The following is a 17307-nucleotide window of genomic DNA, read 5'->3' on the forward strand; positions in this document are numbered from 1 at the left end:
TTAATTTTATATTATTTTAAAAAACAACTTTAAAAAATGAATGGGCTACATCAAATTTAAAACAAATAAATCACTACATTATGTGATGCATCAAGTACTTTTCGTTTGGGTTACATACGAAGGACAAATTTTCACACACCTTTTCACCCTTGGAACCTGGATCTCCTTTCAAGCCAGGCAAGCCAGGCGGACCCTACGGATATCAAGGACAAGCACGTTAAGTGGAGACATGACTTTATTTTGTAATTTTGTGATATTTACCTGAACCACAAAAAGGCCCTGCTGTGCAGGTATAATCACATTTTCCAGCATTCAATGGGCAATGTTGGAGCATGCACCGCAGGGCAGAAGGTGACCTTAAGCAAAGTGACCTTACAATGAGCGCAGATTGGAGTAGTTCATTGCACTAATGGCGTACGCCAATTTGAACCCACCTTAAGTGACATTTAAAGGTCCCAGTCTGGTTCTGAAGAGACTCACTGATGCACAAACCATTTGAACAAGTTTTCAATGTTCCTGTTTTCTTAGTTTTGCTTTTGGGCAGTTTTACCCACCCACCAGGGACGCGGGTGGCGCTGTGGGTTAAATCACAAAGCCTAGGGCTTGCTGATCAGAAGGTCGGCGGTTCGAATCCCTGCGACGGGGTGAGTTCCCGTTGCTCGGTCCCTGCTCCTGCCAACCTAGCAGTTCGAAAGCACGTCAAAGTGCAAGTAGATAAATAGGTACCGCTCAGGCGGGAAGGTAAACAGCGTTTCCATGCGCTGCTCTGGTTCACCAGATGCGGCTTAGTCATGCTGGCCACATGACCCGGAAGCTGTACGCCGGCTCCCTCGGCCAATAAAGCGAGATGAGCGCCGCAACCCCAGAGTCGATCAAGACTGGACCTAATGGTCAGGGGTCCCTTTACCTTTACCTTTACCCACTCACCACCCGAGTGAATGGGGTGCATATTCAGTGCTCCTGAACCCTGAGAGCAGAACTCAACATTAGGGGCAGTGACAGGATTTAAGCAGTGGAAATAGGGCCCTGGAGGAAAATATGGAAAATTGGCAAAATGTCCAGGATCTCTTGACTGATTTCCTTTGTGCCCTGAATTTTAGAAATAGAAATTTTAGAAACAAAATCCATGTTATCGTCTCTGGCAATGCTGATTGCCTGCCAGGGAAATGGAATCCAGTTGCAAACACCCTCCCAGGGTCTCCTCCAACAGGTGATCAGCATTGTTGGATGACAGCACTGATCAAATGTTCATTGAGGGGAAAAGAGGGAGACTGTTGAGTGTAACAGTGTGTGTGTGCATCTTGATCCACAACATGGAAGTCTGCATAAGTTCCCTCTAAGGATAGATGTTTTGAGACATTGTGGGACATTGCTTTGTCTGAGAATTTAAACCATCATAAGATGGTTCTAAGAGGGGTTACAAAATGAGTCCATTTGGATGTTTTATGGTTTCCATTGATATCTACTATATATTTTGGAAAATGGTTTGTCTGTACATTTGTTTACTACAGGTTTTGCTGCCTCCAGAGATATTGTCACCAAATTTGGCATGAGGGTTCCAGAGGTGGGAGCAGTGGCCATCGATGTTTGGATGCTGCCTGCCATTTTGAATCAAGATGAGGATTGAAAACTGACTTTGATGTGATTTTACCCATTGGGGGGGGGTGTGGCAGCAGTTCAGCCACCTCTCAAGATATCATTCCCGAACTTGCCAGACAGGTTCCCAAGGTGGGGGGTGGGGATCTACATTAACATTTGGATGCTGGCTGTCATTTTGAATCAAGCTGGTAGACCAAAACATGACTTTGGTGTGACTTCACCCAATTTTTGGCATGGCTTCAACTGCCTCTCAAGACATTCCTGACATGTAAGTTTGCGGGGAGAGGGCGGGGAACAGTCTTTGTTCATGTTTGGTCACCAAGAACCATTTTGATTCAAGAAGGCAGGCTGATGGCAGACTTGGGTGTGACTTCGCCCATTTTTTTGGCTAAGGTTTGGCCGACTCTCAAGTTATTGTTGTCAAATTTCCCACAAGGGTTCCCAAGGTGGGGATGGAGGCCTGCCTCAACCTGGACCAAAATATAACTATGGATTGACTTCACCTGATCTTTGATGGGATAGGCTCAAACTCATCATCCATTTAAATACCACAATAGTTTTTGGTTTCTAAACATACCCAGGAAGCACTAATGCTTTATAAATAAAAACCATGTCCTGCATGTACCCCCAATGACATGTCTCTATGTGGTGAGGTTACCTTATCAATATGTGACTCTTCTAATAATAATAATAATAAATTTTATTAATACCCCACCCTCCCCTGCCAAGGCCAGGCTCAGGGCGGCTAACAAGCAATAATAAAAACAAGTTGAATGAATACAACTTAAAAACAAGATTAAAATACAACATTGAGACATTCTAAAATGTCCCTTCAAAGAATCTATTTTATTATGATGTCTGCAAAAATGTATTGAACCTTTTGTTAATTTTATTCCCACTGCACTAATGTGTTCCACACAGTTATTGTTCATTGTTTCACTGCTGTTTGTCTTGCTTGTTGTTTACGAAAACTTAATAAATGCATCTTAACTTTTTCATCAATCTGTAGAAGGAATGCTATTGATATTATTCATATGGAATATTGGGGAAAGCCAAACTCAGGTCTACTAAGCTGCAACCCTAGACACACTTATAAGAATGTACGATAAACTCAAGGACTCATTGAGCACCTTGGGCTGCAATCATATACAAGCTTACCTGGAAGTAACCCCACTGAATTCAGTGGGACTTACTTCAAAGTAAGCATACATAGGATTGGGCTCTCAGGGCATTCTGACTGCTGGTTGCCTGCTGGCAGCAGACATCTGTGAAATCGTTGTATTGTTAGGAATGGTAAGTGACCGCTTCAACCAAGTGCAGATTGAAAACAGCCCTAACTCTTCATGTGCAAAAACATTATTCAGTGTGTATCTTTTCCATTTCTTCTTTAGGATATCATTAGATGCAGAAAGCCCAGGCAAATACATAATTCATGGACAAAAAGTGAAATAGCGACGGTACATTTTCTTTTTTAAAGGCTTCTGAGATGCAGAACACAATTTTCACCTGCAGCATGTTCTGTCCTCCTACTTTATCTTAGGTTTGGTATTCTCCTCACAGATGCAGTCCATTGGAAATAGCATGGAGTCAGCATCTACGGCAAAGTTCAATCTGAACTTTAAGAGTAACCAAAGTTTAAATTTTTCAGGATGTGTGACAAATCATTAATACTTCTCCCCTCGCCGTTTCCAGCTACAAAATCCAGGAGAAATGCCCAACTTGGTCTGTAACAGTTAGCATCCCTAAGGACACTTTGTTTAATCAAAAGCCCCATAAGGAAAGGTGCTCACCATGGGACCTGGAGGACCATCTTGACCTGGTGCTCCAGGTAGACCTTGTTCTCCCTATAGGAAAGACAAATTAGAATTTTTTAGGTAAGAGCATATCATGGAATGCAAGAAGTGAGAGATGCTAACATGTTGCAATCAGTGTACTCACCACGGGGCCAGGAATACCCCGAAGACCTTCTGGGCCAGGTTTCCCTGAAGGGCCTTGAGGTCCAACTGGGCCTGTTTTTCCTGGAGCACCTTCTGAACCAGGTTCCCCCTACAAAACAGGTAAAGTGATGTCAATGGATTGTTTGGCCATTGCATTTAAAGATGAAAAAACAGAGTGTGAGAAGGAATTGGTCAGCCTGTGTTCTTATGCATTCAGAGGATCAGGGTACAATGTATTGGCCCAGTTTCTTTCCATTTTTCTGTCCAAATTCTCTGCCCTGGGTAACCTTGCTTGTCCCAAATGTAACTGGAAGGAAGCCCATTGTATAAGTTCTCTTTAAACTTCAGAAGAACTGTGACTGGGCAAAACAGGTATTTGAAAACATGTATCTCCTGTGCACACTTTCAATGTGTCCATGACTGGCTGTGGTTCAAAGGCATCTAGAGCAGCCTTTCTCAACCTGTGGGTCCCCAGATGTTGTTGAACTACAACTCCCATCACCCCTAGCTCAGGGATGATGGGAGTTGTAGTCCAACAACATCTTGGTACCCACAGGTTGAGAACTGCTGATCTAGAGCCATGCATCTTAAAGTATGGTGCACTTCTCAAACAAAAGGAAGGGCACTGGACATTCTTCCATGGCCCCTCCTCCCCATTCCTCAATCTGTATGCATTTTTAGATCAAAACAAGATGGGTGTGAATATGGAGGATTTCCTGCCAGTTACAATGATCTTTTGGTTACTGCCTTTGTGGAACTGCTGCAGGAAGGAGCTTTCTTCTCTGTGTTGTGGAGGTGCAGAAATGCTGTGTGTCAGTCCACATAGTCCTGCTCTTCCTATTTTCTTCTAGCATGCCTAGCCCAAGATGTGGGCTAACTGTGAACACCGCCAGTCAGGTGTCAATCTTTATTTTGTCACCAGAACCCTGTTTATGATTCGGTAATTGCAAATTCAATTGCAAATACAGTGTGGAACATGGATATAATGTGTGTAGGCTTCTTATCATGTGGCCACTAATAAGGGACAAACTGATAGTGCAATAAGCCTCTGGCTTTATAATTACCAGCTCATCTTTTCATGTGCATTGGCCCCGTGCACAGTTAGAAAAGAAAGTATGCAAATATCATTTACACTTGACTTAGGATGCTCGGGGCAGAAGCTAGGAGCACGAAAAGAAAAGGCAATTTCTCTGCAGCTGACACCAACCACAGCATGCACTTTGGAGGAAAAAACAGCACACTATTTTTGTAGCATAAAATGCATCAATTTTACCTTTGCTCCTTTTTCTCCCTGCCTTCCTTCGGCACCAGCTGCTCCTGGAGGTCCCTGTCACAACAGGATAAAAGTTATGTGTGTAGGATATCTGCCGGCTCACAAATAGAGTTGGTTATAAAACATACATCAAACTGAAGAAAAGTATGAGCAGAAGATTTGTTTAGATTTGGTAAAACACTAGTGAATGATAAAAGTAAGGAAATGAATCAACTGCAAAACTGAGCTGGTCGCTTTGCTAAAAATCCAAAGTACAATTGCTGCTGGAAGTTCAAAGGCTCAATAAAATTAGAAATACATCTTTTTGTACATTTCTTAATAATCCACTTTCCTATAAACACCCCCCCCCCAAAGTGCTTTACATGAAAGGTACAGGATAAAATAAGTAGTAGTAGCAGTAGTAAACAAAGGTCTGTATAGTGAAAGCTATGGTTTTCCCAGTAGTGATGTATGGAAGTGAGAGCTGGACCATAAAGAAGGCTGATCGCCGAAGAATTGATGCTTTTGAATTATGCTGCTGGAGGAGACTCTTGAGAGTCCCATGGACTGCAAGAAGATCAAATGCATCCATTCTTAAGGAAATCAGCCCTGAGTGCTCACTGGGAGGACAGATCCTGAAGCTGAGGCTCCAATACTTTGGCCACCTCATGAGAAGAGAAGACTCCCTGGAAAAGATCCTGATGTTGGGAAAGATTGAGGGCACTAGGAGAAGGGGACGACAGAGGACGAGATGGTTGGACAGTGTTCTCGAAGCTACGAACATGAGTCTGACCAAACTGCGGGAGGCAGTGGAAGACAGGAGGGCCTGGCGTGCTCTGGTCCATGGGGGTCACGAAGAGTCGGACACGACTAAACGACTAAACAACAACAACAAGCAGTAGTAAAAAAAAAAAGATCTCAAGGTTACACTTCAAATTAAAGCAACCACAATCAACAAATGGAGATGGAGGAGCAGATAAAACAAACATAAAATCAGTAATTAAAAACCCCAGATAGCCTACCATGGCTCCCATTGCAGTGGCAAATTAAAATCCTAGAAAGGGTTAGGCAAACAGTTGAGTTTTTATTTGGTGCTGAAATGCTAGCCATATCAGTGCCAGTCATGCTTCCAGAAGGAGGGCATTCTGTAATCAGGGTGCCACCATGCATTTAACATTTAACACCTGATGTGACCCCATGGGCAGCATCCTTCCAGAACTATGAACCCAGGGAGCCTAACCCTGGGAGAGGCTAACATTGGGAGAGGCTTTGCTTCAGATAACTGGGTCCCAAGTTGTTTACGGCTAATTAAAGGTTGATACCTGCACTTTAAATTCCACCCAGAAACATATAGGTAGCCAATGGAGATCTTTCAGAAAGAACTGAAGGCAGTTCTTCATTCCAAATTCTATTGCTCCTTCTGAGCAATTGTACAGTGGTATTGAATGGAGCCTGACGAAGGCTGTGTGATAATTCCTGGTCCACGTTTTTCAGCCTGGGAAATTTGCATGCCATGCTTTACACACAAATCTCCCAAGGAGGCATTATCTGATTAGATACGAGCCTGTGTCTCCTCGGGGAAGCAGCCAACCCCGGGCACATTAGGGCAGCCCACTGCCAACCCCTGGACCTGCTGCCAATCCTCACCATGCTTGCTTGACTGTAAGCGGGAAAGAAAGTGTGAGGCAGAAATATTGCTTGCTCACTGTCTACTATGTCCCTCTGAGCAGCAATGATAACTTTGGGTGCCTGAATGGAGGGGTGGCTGCAGAGGGAGGAGGGGATGCTTCTGTCAATGCCAAGTTTGGCAAGGCACTGGAGGGCAGCAGGTCCCACTGAGGAAATCGCCAAAACCTTTGTTGTACTATCCCACATAGTTAAATTCTAGAAAACCAACACAACCAGTCTTTGTCAGCAAAAACACGAAACAGTGCTGGGGTGTCTTAAAGATGAATTGATCGATAACGTTGCAGCATGCATTATTTTATTTTATTTTTTTGCAGAGAACAGCTTGCTCCACACACAATGAATTTAAAATATGTAAAGGAAGTAAGATGATCTCCGCAGCACAAATGAAATGAAAAGCGTCTCTTTCGGAAGGAAGGAGAAAACAGCCGTTCATCCATCTTCAAATGGAAAATACACGGGAGTGCCATCGCAGCGAATGAGCAAACACATTTAAAATAGGAGACCACTTTTAAGAGTATGACTTTTAGAATGTATGTCCAATAATTGCCTATTCTTATCATGACAATGTCAGCCAGGGCCGGATTTAGGTTTGATGAGGCCCTAAGCTACTGAAGGTAATGGGGCCCTTTATATGTCCAGCTGTCCTTTGTCAACAACAAATTGTCACTGTTTGTTTTTTGTTGTTGAATATATGCTATATGGTAATTTATGGACCTAATAGGTATCTAAAGCCATTTGCACATAACAAAATATGCATTTCATCAAAGTAATTGTTGAACTGAAATATAATTAAGAAGTATATTAATAGTGAAATACGATAATTATTAAGCTCTAACTGTATGTAGGTTTTATTTGTTTTTTATCTTATATTTTGGAAATGTACATCCAGTTTTTTCCCCTTTAATTTTTTTTGGCGGCCCCCAAGAAATTGGCGCCCTAAGCTATAGCTTGTTTAGCTTATATGTAAATCCAACACTGATGTCACCGCCGATGCCTGTGTTGAGTTCAATGAGATTTTGCAATCTCTAAAGTCTTCTCCCTTGGATGCATGCATGCATCTGAACAGCTGGATAGAGCTAGTGGCATTGCAGTTCTTAAAAGACTTCAAAGAGTGGGATTGTTTCATTCCCTCCATGATGCATACACTGTAGCAAAGCTGACAAGTCCAACATCTTATCAATAAGATCACTTTTAATGAGCAGTGGCTGCATCAGGGCCTTTCGTCTTTGATACTCCTGAAAGGTTACATTGAGCAATTGGTGAACAAGGCCATAGGGCATGTGATATGACATCAGCAATAGCCCCTTCTTAAAATTAAACAAATTATTGTCTGCCATGCTGTATCTAAAGCCTGGTTCACACAAGCAAACATTGGTGTCGTTAATCCCTTTAAATGCAGCCACATGAAAACTGTTCCATGCAACAACAACAACAATAATAATTAATAATAATTTATTATTTATACCCCGCCCATCTGGCTGGGTTTCCCCAGCCACTCTGGGCAGCTTCCAACAACTGTTCATGTGTAACATTTTAATGGTTTCAGCTGCTGCATAAGAATGGAACTCCCACACTTCTGCATTTAATGTGTCCATCAATCTGCAGCTGATTTGTGTGAACCAGGTGCCTTCATTATCATTGTTTCTATGCTGAATTGATCTAAATGTGTTCCCCTTCCGAAATTCAGAATTCCTCCCACTACAAGACATGCTTCACACATTACAACAGGTCCTCACTTTGACCCTTATTCTCTTGTCAGATTCTCAGATTGCTTTGCACTGTCCATAGTCAGGCCTCAAACTAGATCAGAAAGGTCTGGTGATCTGTATTGCAAAAATTGCTTAGATCATGTGGAAACTTTCCATGTAAGCCCCACCACAGCAGATGCCAGGATGGAAAGAACTGACATGATCCTAGAGACCTATGTCAGACATTAGTCATGTAATTTGGGAACCATGACCAAGACATCCATGGGAGAGGCTCCTGGTTTCCCATGTTGCATGTACCTTCACTGGAAAGCTGAGGTTGGCTAAACCTCCTTGGTGTACATCCAGCAGCAAAACCCAGCAAACAAATGAGATACCAATAATCCAGATCTCCTGAGCATGTGTTTCTCTGTCTGCAGCATGTACTGAGAATGGCTCTATACAAAGTTGCCCATGAAACAGAACCACCACCACCCGACATTGTAGTCAATGGCAGGGCCGTCTTTAGCATATGCGCTGCTGGGGTGCAAAGATCCGCCCAGCACCCCCAAATTTAGTTTAGCCTCCAAATTAACTTTTACTATGCCTTATGTCACTATGTCACATACTTTTACTATGTCTTATGTGCTGGAGGAGACTCTTGAGAGTCCCATGGACTGCAAGAAGATCAAACCTCTCCATTCTTAAGGAAATCAGCCCTGAGTGCTCACTGGAAGGACAGATCATGAACTGAGGCTCCAATACTTTGGCCACCTCATGAGAAGAGAAGTCTCCCTGGAAAAGACCCTGATGTTGGGAAAGATTGAGGGCACAAGGAGAAGGGGACGACAGAGGATGAGATGGTCGGATAGTGTTCTCGAAGCTACCAGCATGAGTTTGACCAAGCTGCGGGAGGCAGTGGAAGACAGGAGTGCCTGGCATGCTCTGGTCCACGGGGGTCACGAAGAGTCGGACACGACTAAACGACATAGCAACAAAAACAAAAACAACATGTCACTATTATCATTTGATAAATAGCACTCACGCCTGAACAGCTCCAAAAGGAGTTTTCATGTGTGTATTTTGTTTAAAACCAGCTTTTCCAAAGAAGACAAAGAAAACATTGGGAGTCTGTGTAAAGAGTCCACGAATGTGCTTACGGTCATAGGGGGGTGTCTGAAAGATGAGATGAGCGAACATTGTGCGCATGCCCCATGGAGGACCTTAAGGTCCATAAATAGCAACACTCTAGGGGTCCCGGGCCCTAAGGAAGTCAGATTAGCCTCAACCAGAACCAGGGCCTTTTCAACACTGGCTCCGGTCTGGTGGAACGCTCTGTCTCATGAGACCAGGGTCCTGCAGGATCTGATTTCTTTCCACAGGGCCTGTAAGAGAGATTTGTTCCACCTGGCCTTTGGCTTGGAACCAGCCTGACCCCCTCCCCCTCTTTCCCTTTCCTTCTGTGATGGAACCCCTATTTGGGGACTTCCCTGGCTTTTCTGGCCCACGTAGGACCAGTCTAGATAGTTGGCCTTGGTGAAGATTTGACTCCCCCCCCCCCCCGAAAAAACAGTTTTTGATCTGGGCTTCCACTGAAATGAGGATGCATTTTAGGTAGTATTTTAATCTACATTTATTTTAAATGTTCAGGGAAGTTTTTAATATTTAACGCCGTACTGTTTTTAACACTTGATTGGGAGCCGCCCAGAGTGGCTGGGGAAACTCAGCCAGATAGGCGGGGTATAAATAGTAATAAATTGTTGTTGTTGTTGTTGTTGTTATCATTATCATCATCATCATCATCTTGTTTTTAAGTTGTATTTTAATCAATTGTTTCTTTACCTGATGTTAGCTGCCCTGAGCCCAGTCTTGGCCAGGGAGGGCGGGGTATAAATAAAATTAAATAATTAATAAATAATAATAATAATGCGTGGGAGGGCCATCTTGGGCAGCCTTTCATTGTGGGAGCAACCTTATTTCTAGAGGAGCTGGGAGGGCCCTTGCAAGCATGCATATATGAGTTCTTCTTCCGTAACCTGTGCATCTCCCGTCGCTAGAAAGGCGCGTTCTCTTTCTGTCTGTCTCTCCCTCTTTCCTGTCACTCCCCCTCCTCCCAGCTTCGTTGAGCGAGACTTTCCAGAGAGCTCTCCCTCAGCAGCATTAGCAGGCAGGCAGCACAAGATCAGTCGTGTCAAAGGTGCCACTGATCCCGCTGCCGCATAACAGCTCAACACAAGACACTTAGGCAGCTTCAGCGGCGGGTGCCTGGCGCCCGCCAGATTTCAACGCCCAGGTGCCCCACACCCCTTGCACCCCCAGGTAAAGATGGCCCTGGTCAGTGGAGAAGCCTTGGCTCCCCCCAACTCCAGACTCACAATGGGTGGTCAGTAGGATTTAATAAGAGCTTAGTAAAAAAAATCCTTTAATGCACTGCCCATTCCATTTGCATTTGCAACAACAGCAACAATGTAAATCTCCCCAAATTGTATTAACCCATATGGGGATAAGCTGGGGGCAATAATAAGGGGACATAGGAGTCAACTCCCAGGGGATGTGGGGGCTTTGACCCCCACAATAAAATATTTGAGGAGGCTGAGCCCCCCCAAACTTTGTGGGCATTCCCATTCAAATGTTGTGTATACACTGCGTTATGTAATTAATTGCATTGGGTGGGGCCTACCTGGGCCCCCATAATATTTTATTCAAGTTGGAACCCCTGCAAGAGGGAGAACATTTTCTTAAGGCCTGCAAGAGGGAGAACATTTTCTCTTAAGGCCACATATTTAGATATTTATTTTTTAAAAAACGTAAACTTAACAATGTAAAGTGTGACTATGGAAAATAGGAGTGTACAGTATGTGCATCGTGCATAAATGCAGACTTGTCAGATGGCTAGCAAGAGGCACCCTCTGTCTTTGTGGTCCTCTGGGAGCAAACCCAGATTTGTTAGTGTGTAACACACAAAAGTTCCCTTTGTGAGAAGGCAATTAATGAGTTCTATTACTACGCAGGACCCACTCCAAGCAAGCTTGTAAAATGGTTAAAACCAATTCTCTTCTGGTGGGAGAAGCTGCGAAAGAACTTCATTATAACTAGAAATATGTTTCTTGCATAATCTCGGAATGCAGCTGCAACATTAATTAGCAGAGCTTAAGAACACTGTGATCGCTAAATTATAAGCACAATGAATCGTGATTGCTAAACAAAAGGGGTGCATTCGTTATCAAACAGTGCCAATTCTGCATCGAATGCAAAGTGGGTAAATGAACGGCTCTCGTTAACACCCTGTGATTGCCGGCATTGCACAGATGGTGCTTCTACAAAGAAAAGATGGCTAATTGTTATTTATCTTACTTTCCTCGGCTTGAGTTTTGTAGTATTGCAGGCTTAAAAACACACCAAAAAATGGCACAAAAGATCTGAGCAACAATAAGGACACGGAATGAATGTACGTCCTCCACCCCCAGGCTCTGATTTAGCTGCAGTTGAAGCTCACTGGGTCACGCTGGGCTTGTTTCTCCTTCTCTCTCTCTCTCTGAGACAGAGAGAAAAAGGGAGGTGGAGAAACATTAATTCCTTGGAAGTGTGGTGGAATAAAAATGTGATGAAATAAATACATGAATAGAAAGCTACAGGCAACTAGTCTGGCATAACAACCAATGTCTTCCAATATGCATTGCCCTTTGCCTCAAAAGATGCATCTGGAGACTCCATGGGGTGTTGCCGTATGAATCCAGATGTGAACGTGCAGTTTTCCCATTGCCAGGGGCTGCTTACACATCTGGATCTCTCTTGCCGAGCCCAGCCACTGTTTCATTGCCTATTTATGATTTTATCTTACGCTCTGAAGGGAACGCATTTATCAAATGCAAATAATTCCATGAGTCGGCAAAGTGGCCAAAGAGGCAACTTTTCTCATTCTGGGAAGCAGTTTATCTTCATCTCATTCCTCAACCTGAAGGCTTCCCTTTGAAAAACATGTTCGAAACGCTATTTGGAGTCATCAGTCAGGTGATGGAAAATATGCTTGTTTGTCTTTTAAGCAAAGTGCCATTCATTATTTATCAGGCACATAAACATGACGTGGCCGTTTGTTAGGATGAAAAAAGCAGCCACACCTGTTTGCTATACTACTAGCCTTTCTGTGTAGATACGCTCAGAGGGGAAGAAAGGAATTCCACCCTCATTTACAAGTTCATGGGGCATCCTGCCGAGAAAGCAAAATGCTTTGCCCATAATGGGAAAACAAAGCCAGCATAAATCATTGTTAGATTCCAACTCCCATCCCCCTTTTTTAAAAAATAAATAAATATTGTTTTACATGACATTTAAAGTAGCTGATTCTGGCAACCCAGTCAGATAGGCAGCTAATAATAATAATAATAATAATAATAATAATAATAATAATAAAAAATGTGTCCACCAAGTATAAATGGCCAGCTCCACGTTAAGTAGACCCCTGGCAAAATACTCTCCCTTGGCTCCCACCTAGCCACTGTTTTTGTAAAAATTCCCACAACATCCCAGAGCTGTACCCTTGTGGTGCTGGGGAAAATTCAAAATGGCGGCTTGTAGCAGGGCAGGGCAGCAGCACTGCTAGGCCATCATGGGACTCGATATTCCTGATCACATGACAGCTTCTAAGTACCTTCAGCTGGAAGTCTATGAGAAAGTCTGAGAGGGACCTTAGAGGAGCCAACACTGGGGCAGGGCTTCTGTACCCCCAAATCTTCTTCAGACTTTGAATCCTTATTTGTTCAGGCATATAGGGTCTAAGTAACATTAGAATCATGGTAAAAGAATGAGAGGCTCTCCTTCATTGAAAAAACAAAACAGAAAACCTCATGATCGATAACATCTGATTCACATGCTACTTTTTTAGATGCTGAAGTCACCATGAAGTAATTTTAGCAGATCAATTTTTGCCTGGCAAATAGATTGTGGAAAGGAATCCTCTTATGAGAAGAGCCGGTATTTCACATGTAGTGCAAAGCACAGATGTTTAGCATTTTGGCTAAAACAACAAGATTCTTGAGCTTGAATTGGTGCATACAACAGGTCAGGTTGGTGATGGTGCTGAAAGCTTTAAGCTAACTGTTTCACAGAGAGAATTTTATGGGGGAAAATACTATTTCCTTATCCCCAGCATTTTTGGCTAGGTGGACAGAAACACTAACATATTCTTGAAGTTTTGAGGAGACAGAATTTAATTACCAAATGCAGCGCCGTTGATTTAAAGTCTTCCTGGAATGACCAATTGACTGTTGTGGTGGAAGAAGAAACTGATTTGGAAAGACACTCCAGAGTGTGAAAGAGAAAAAAGGGAAAGGAGGAGGGCTTCTGCCTGGGAAATGTGAGGGGTGAAATAAGGTGAGAACACACACCAGAGATGGGAGTGTAAGAGTGAAAGGAGAAAGGGCAATGGATATGTTAGTCAACATGATTGTGGAGCCCAGGGGGCTTCTGCTTCCAAGCAATGAATCTGCACTCAATCTCCCAGTTACTGAGTAGGTGGAAATATAAATGCATAGTGGCATTGCTTTCCAGAAGGGTTCTGGAGTCACAGCACCATAAGAAAAACCAGCAGTGTCGCTTGTGAAATGTAGCTTGTACCACAGAATTGTCACTGCAGCTTCTAGGAGAAACACACATTGCTCTTTTGAGAAATGATCCCATCGAAAGTCAAACTTTTTTTATGCCACCAGTGTCAACAGGAGAGGTTTACAACACATGCCTAACTGTGTCTAAAGGTAAAGGGACCCCTGACATTAGGTCCAGTCGTGGACGACTCTGGGGTTGCGGCGCTCATCTGGCTTCATTGGCCGAGGGAGCTGGCGTACAGCTTCCAGGTCATGTGGCCAGCATGACTAAGCCACTTCTGGCGAACCAGAGCAGCGCATGGAAATGCTGTTTACCTTCCCACTGAAGCGGTACCTATTTATCTACTTGCAATTTGACGTGCTTTTGAACTGCTAGGTTGGCAGGAGCAGGGACCGAGCAATAGGAGCTCACCCTGTTGCGGGGATTCGAACTGCCGACCTTCTGATTGGCAAGTCTAGACTCTGTACTATAACCCACAATGCCACCCACATCCCTAACTGTGTCTACTGAGGCGTAAATGCTATTGAATTATGTGGGGCTTACTGCCAGGTAAGTAGAAATGGGGATGCAGCCTTACTCAGGGGAAGAGCTCAATGGCAGAACATCTGCTTTTCATGCAGAAGGTCCCAAGTTTAATCCCTGTGCATCCCCAGTTACCACTGAGAAACTCCTGTGTCTGAAACTCTGCACAGCTACCAGTCTGTGTAGATATTGAGCTAGATCATCCAGTGGTCTGATTCAGTATGAGGTAGCTTTCTATGCTCCTCAGTTTCCCAGGGATATCGCTAGAGACCATAGCTGAGTGACAGGACAGATGTTTTGCATGCAGAAGATCCAGGTTCCATCTCCAGCACCTGTTCTAAAAAAGAATCTGATAGTAGGTGATAGTGATGACCTTGGTCTTAGAATTTGGAGAGCCACTGCTGGTCATACCTTGGTTGTCGAACGGAATCCGTTCCCAAAGTCCGTTCGACTTCCGAAAATGTTCAACAACCAAGGTGTGGCTTCCGATTGGCTGCAGGAGCTTCCTGCACTCCATCAGAAGCCGTGGAAGCCGTGTCGTTCAGGTTCCAACGAACGTTCACCAACTGGAACACTCACTTCCGAGTTTGTGGCATTCAGGAGCCAAAACGTTCAACTTGCAAGGCATTCGGGATCCAAGGTACGACTGTATATACAAAACTGAGCTTGGTGGATAAACAATAGACGGACAAATGGTATGAGGCTGCTTCCTGTGATTTTAGCATGTTAAGCCCAATTCCACACATAGGCTTATTCTAGTAATTTGTGATGGACCAATGATCTAGGAGTGGGGGGAGGACCAACACTCTTTCATTTCGCAAAGGGTTTCCCAAAAAAGTTTGTTTGGGAAAGTGTGAATTTGGTAGATTCATATTTAATGGAAACGTAAATTTCTTCCTCATCCCTAAACAAGATTAAATGACCATTCTAGATAGCATTTGGACTAGGGATGGGTGGCCACCATCTTGTACTTCAGCTGATGAGACAAAATGACCAGGAGTGAGTGAGCTTCCCCAGGCTTGGGGATGCAAGATGTAAAGCTCCTTTGCTCCCAAGGATTAGAACTGTCTATTCATCCCCCCCCCCCTTTTAAAGCCTCTGGGAGGTATTGCACACTTCCTTCAAGTATATTGTGTTTGGATGAAACAAAGTTACAATGGGAAACAGCCTTTGCCTTTTCCCTCAGCTCTAATAAACTTATTCATTGTTAAATCTTCGACCGAGTCATATCCCACTTCTAGTGGAAAGATTACTAATGCCACAGTAATCGTTTTCAGCATTATAAATGTGCAGTAAGTTGGTGGAACAAATAGATTATTGTGTAAAATAGATAAAACTAATTAAGCATGTCAGCTCACTCAAGCCTATTATATAGAACAGTTTATCTCATTTTGTTAAATAGATTATGGCTTACATTTAATGCTGCTGTATGTTTAAAAAACTGTTAAAAATCCAACTAATTAGTTGAGAAAGAGGGTTTAGATGATCATACATCTGCATAGATTATTGTGTATCTGCAAAGCGTCAAAAGACTAATGATAGTAGGATAATTATAGACCTATCAACTTTTTGAAGGTTACTAAAACATTGCTATTTTTTTCTGAAGACATTGCTTTTTATTTGGCACTGAACATTATTCTATCTTACATCATGATCTTAAAACGTATTACTTGGGAGTAAGCTTCACTCAATGAATTTAGGACTATAGTGTTTTCTAAGCAACAGAATATAAAGTAGTGATATGTAGTTGTTTTCAGAGCAAGGCCAAATGGAATTATTGCCACAGACAATCAACTTACATTTTTAAAAAAGAAAAGAAAGAGTATTATTATTATTATTATTATTATTATTATTATTGGCAGGCATATATGCAGGCTTATGGATAAACGAAACAGAAAAAAGAAATTATCTTGGTCTTTCTTTTTGTTCCATGATAAAACTCCTCTGAAAAATGCATTTTTGTTTTGGCTGTCACCAAATCAAATAATTTTTAGTTCATTAACCTGCCTTTTCTACCAGTTAACCAATTTAATTTCAATGAATTTGTATTTTATCAACACTTTCTAATACTGTACATTGAAAAGGGGCATGATAATAAACTGAGAAATAAGAGCTAGAGCTAACTCCAAAGAATGATGCAGATAATTCATAGCATTGCAAACCTCAGAACTGCTTTTCTTAATAGCTCTGTGTATGTGTAGAATGTGATATAGGCAAACAGGAGTCACACAATAATTTGGTAGCAATGTTGTTGTTGTTAAGAAGTAGAAGTAGAAGGCTCATTTTACCATATGTGGTGAATATGGACAATAGCTTTTGGGAGATGATTTATAATTAGTTGAAAAAGATATTTAAAGTAACTTTCCTAAAAAAGACCAGAAGCTTTATTACTAGGGATAACTGGAGCAGATATCCACCCCAAAGATAAATATTTTTCTTTATGAAACGACTGCAACACAAATACTATGCACACAAAAATGGCGCAATGAGGTGGCACCTACCAAGGAAGAATGGCAGCTGAAATTGATAAAATATGTAGAATTGGCATGTCTGACATGTAAAATTAGAGATCAGAGAGAGACTGGGTTTTTTAAAAGATTGGGAAATGTTTTCAGAATACTTAAAAACTCAGTGTAAATATGTTAAAACACAAATAGAGTTTGAGTAAGAACAGCAGGGGGTGAACTTTTGGGGGGTTTATTGTAAAAAGGTGAAAGTATAGAGTAACTATAATATGCAGCATAAATTGAAAATTTGGGGGAACCATGGAGGGAGGGAGGGGAAGTCGTAGGTAGAATGATTGTTAAATTTGAAATATTGTTTAATTGTTTATTTGTTTAAAAATCTATAAATAAAATTATAGAAAATAAAGAAATTTGAATGTAATAAACTGTGGTTTAACGGGGATTATCGTTTCTTTGGACATTTAAAATATTCAGTATACTACTACTGAGAAAACAACAGGATTCCCATCCTGATGAGCTTTTAACCGACTCTCAATCTTGCTTTCCCTAGTTCCAGC

The 17307-nt window shown here is 42.4% G+C and overlaps 1 protein-coding gene across 4 annotated transcripts in view; it reads right to left on the minus strand.

Annotated features, from left to right (window-relative positions):
• Positions 1-17307, minus strand: part of COL11A1 (collagen type XI alpha 1 chain) — a 262353-nt gene that overhangs the window by 17579 nt on the left and 227467 nt on the right. For all 4 annotated transcript variants that reach the window (XM_081865627.1, XM_081865625.1, XM_081865626.1 and 1 more), the window contains 4 exons: positions 4810-4863; positions 3538-3645; positions 3390-3443; positions 140-193 (listed from right to left, as the gene is read on the minus strand). In XM_081865627.1, the coding sequence (XP_081721753.1) occupies positions 140-193; positions 3390-3443; positions 3538-3645; positions 4810-4863 (270 nt within the window). The remainder of the gene's footprint in view (positions 1-139; positions 194-3389; positions 3444-3537; positions 3646-4809; positions 4864-17307) is intronic.

The sequence above is a fragment of the Podarcis erhardii genome, assembly GCF_964252035.2.
Source record: "Podarcis erhardii genome assembly, chromosome: 6".
NCBI classification, from domain to species: Eukaryota; Metazoa; Chordata; class Lepidosauria; order Squamata; family Lacertidae; genus Podarcis; species Podarcis erhardii.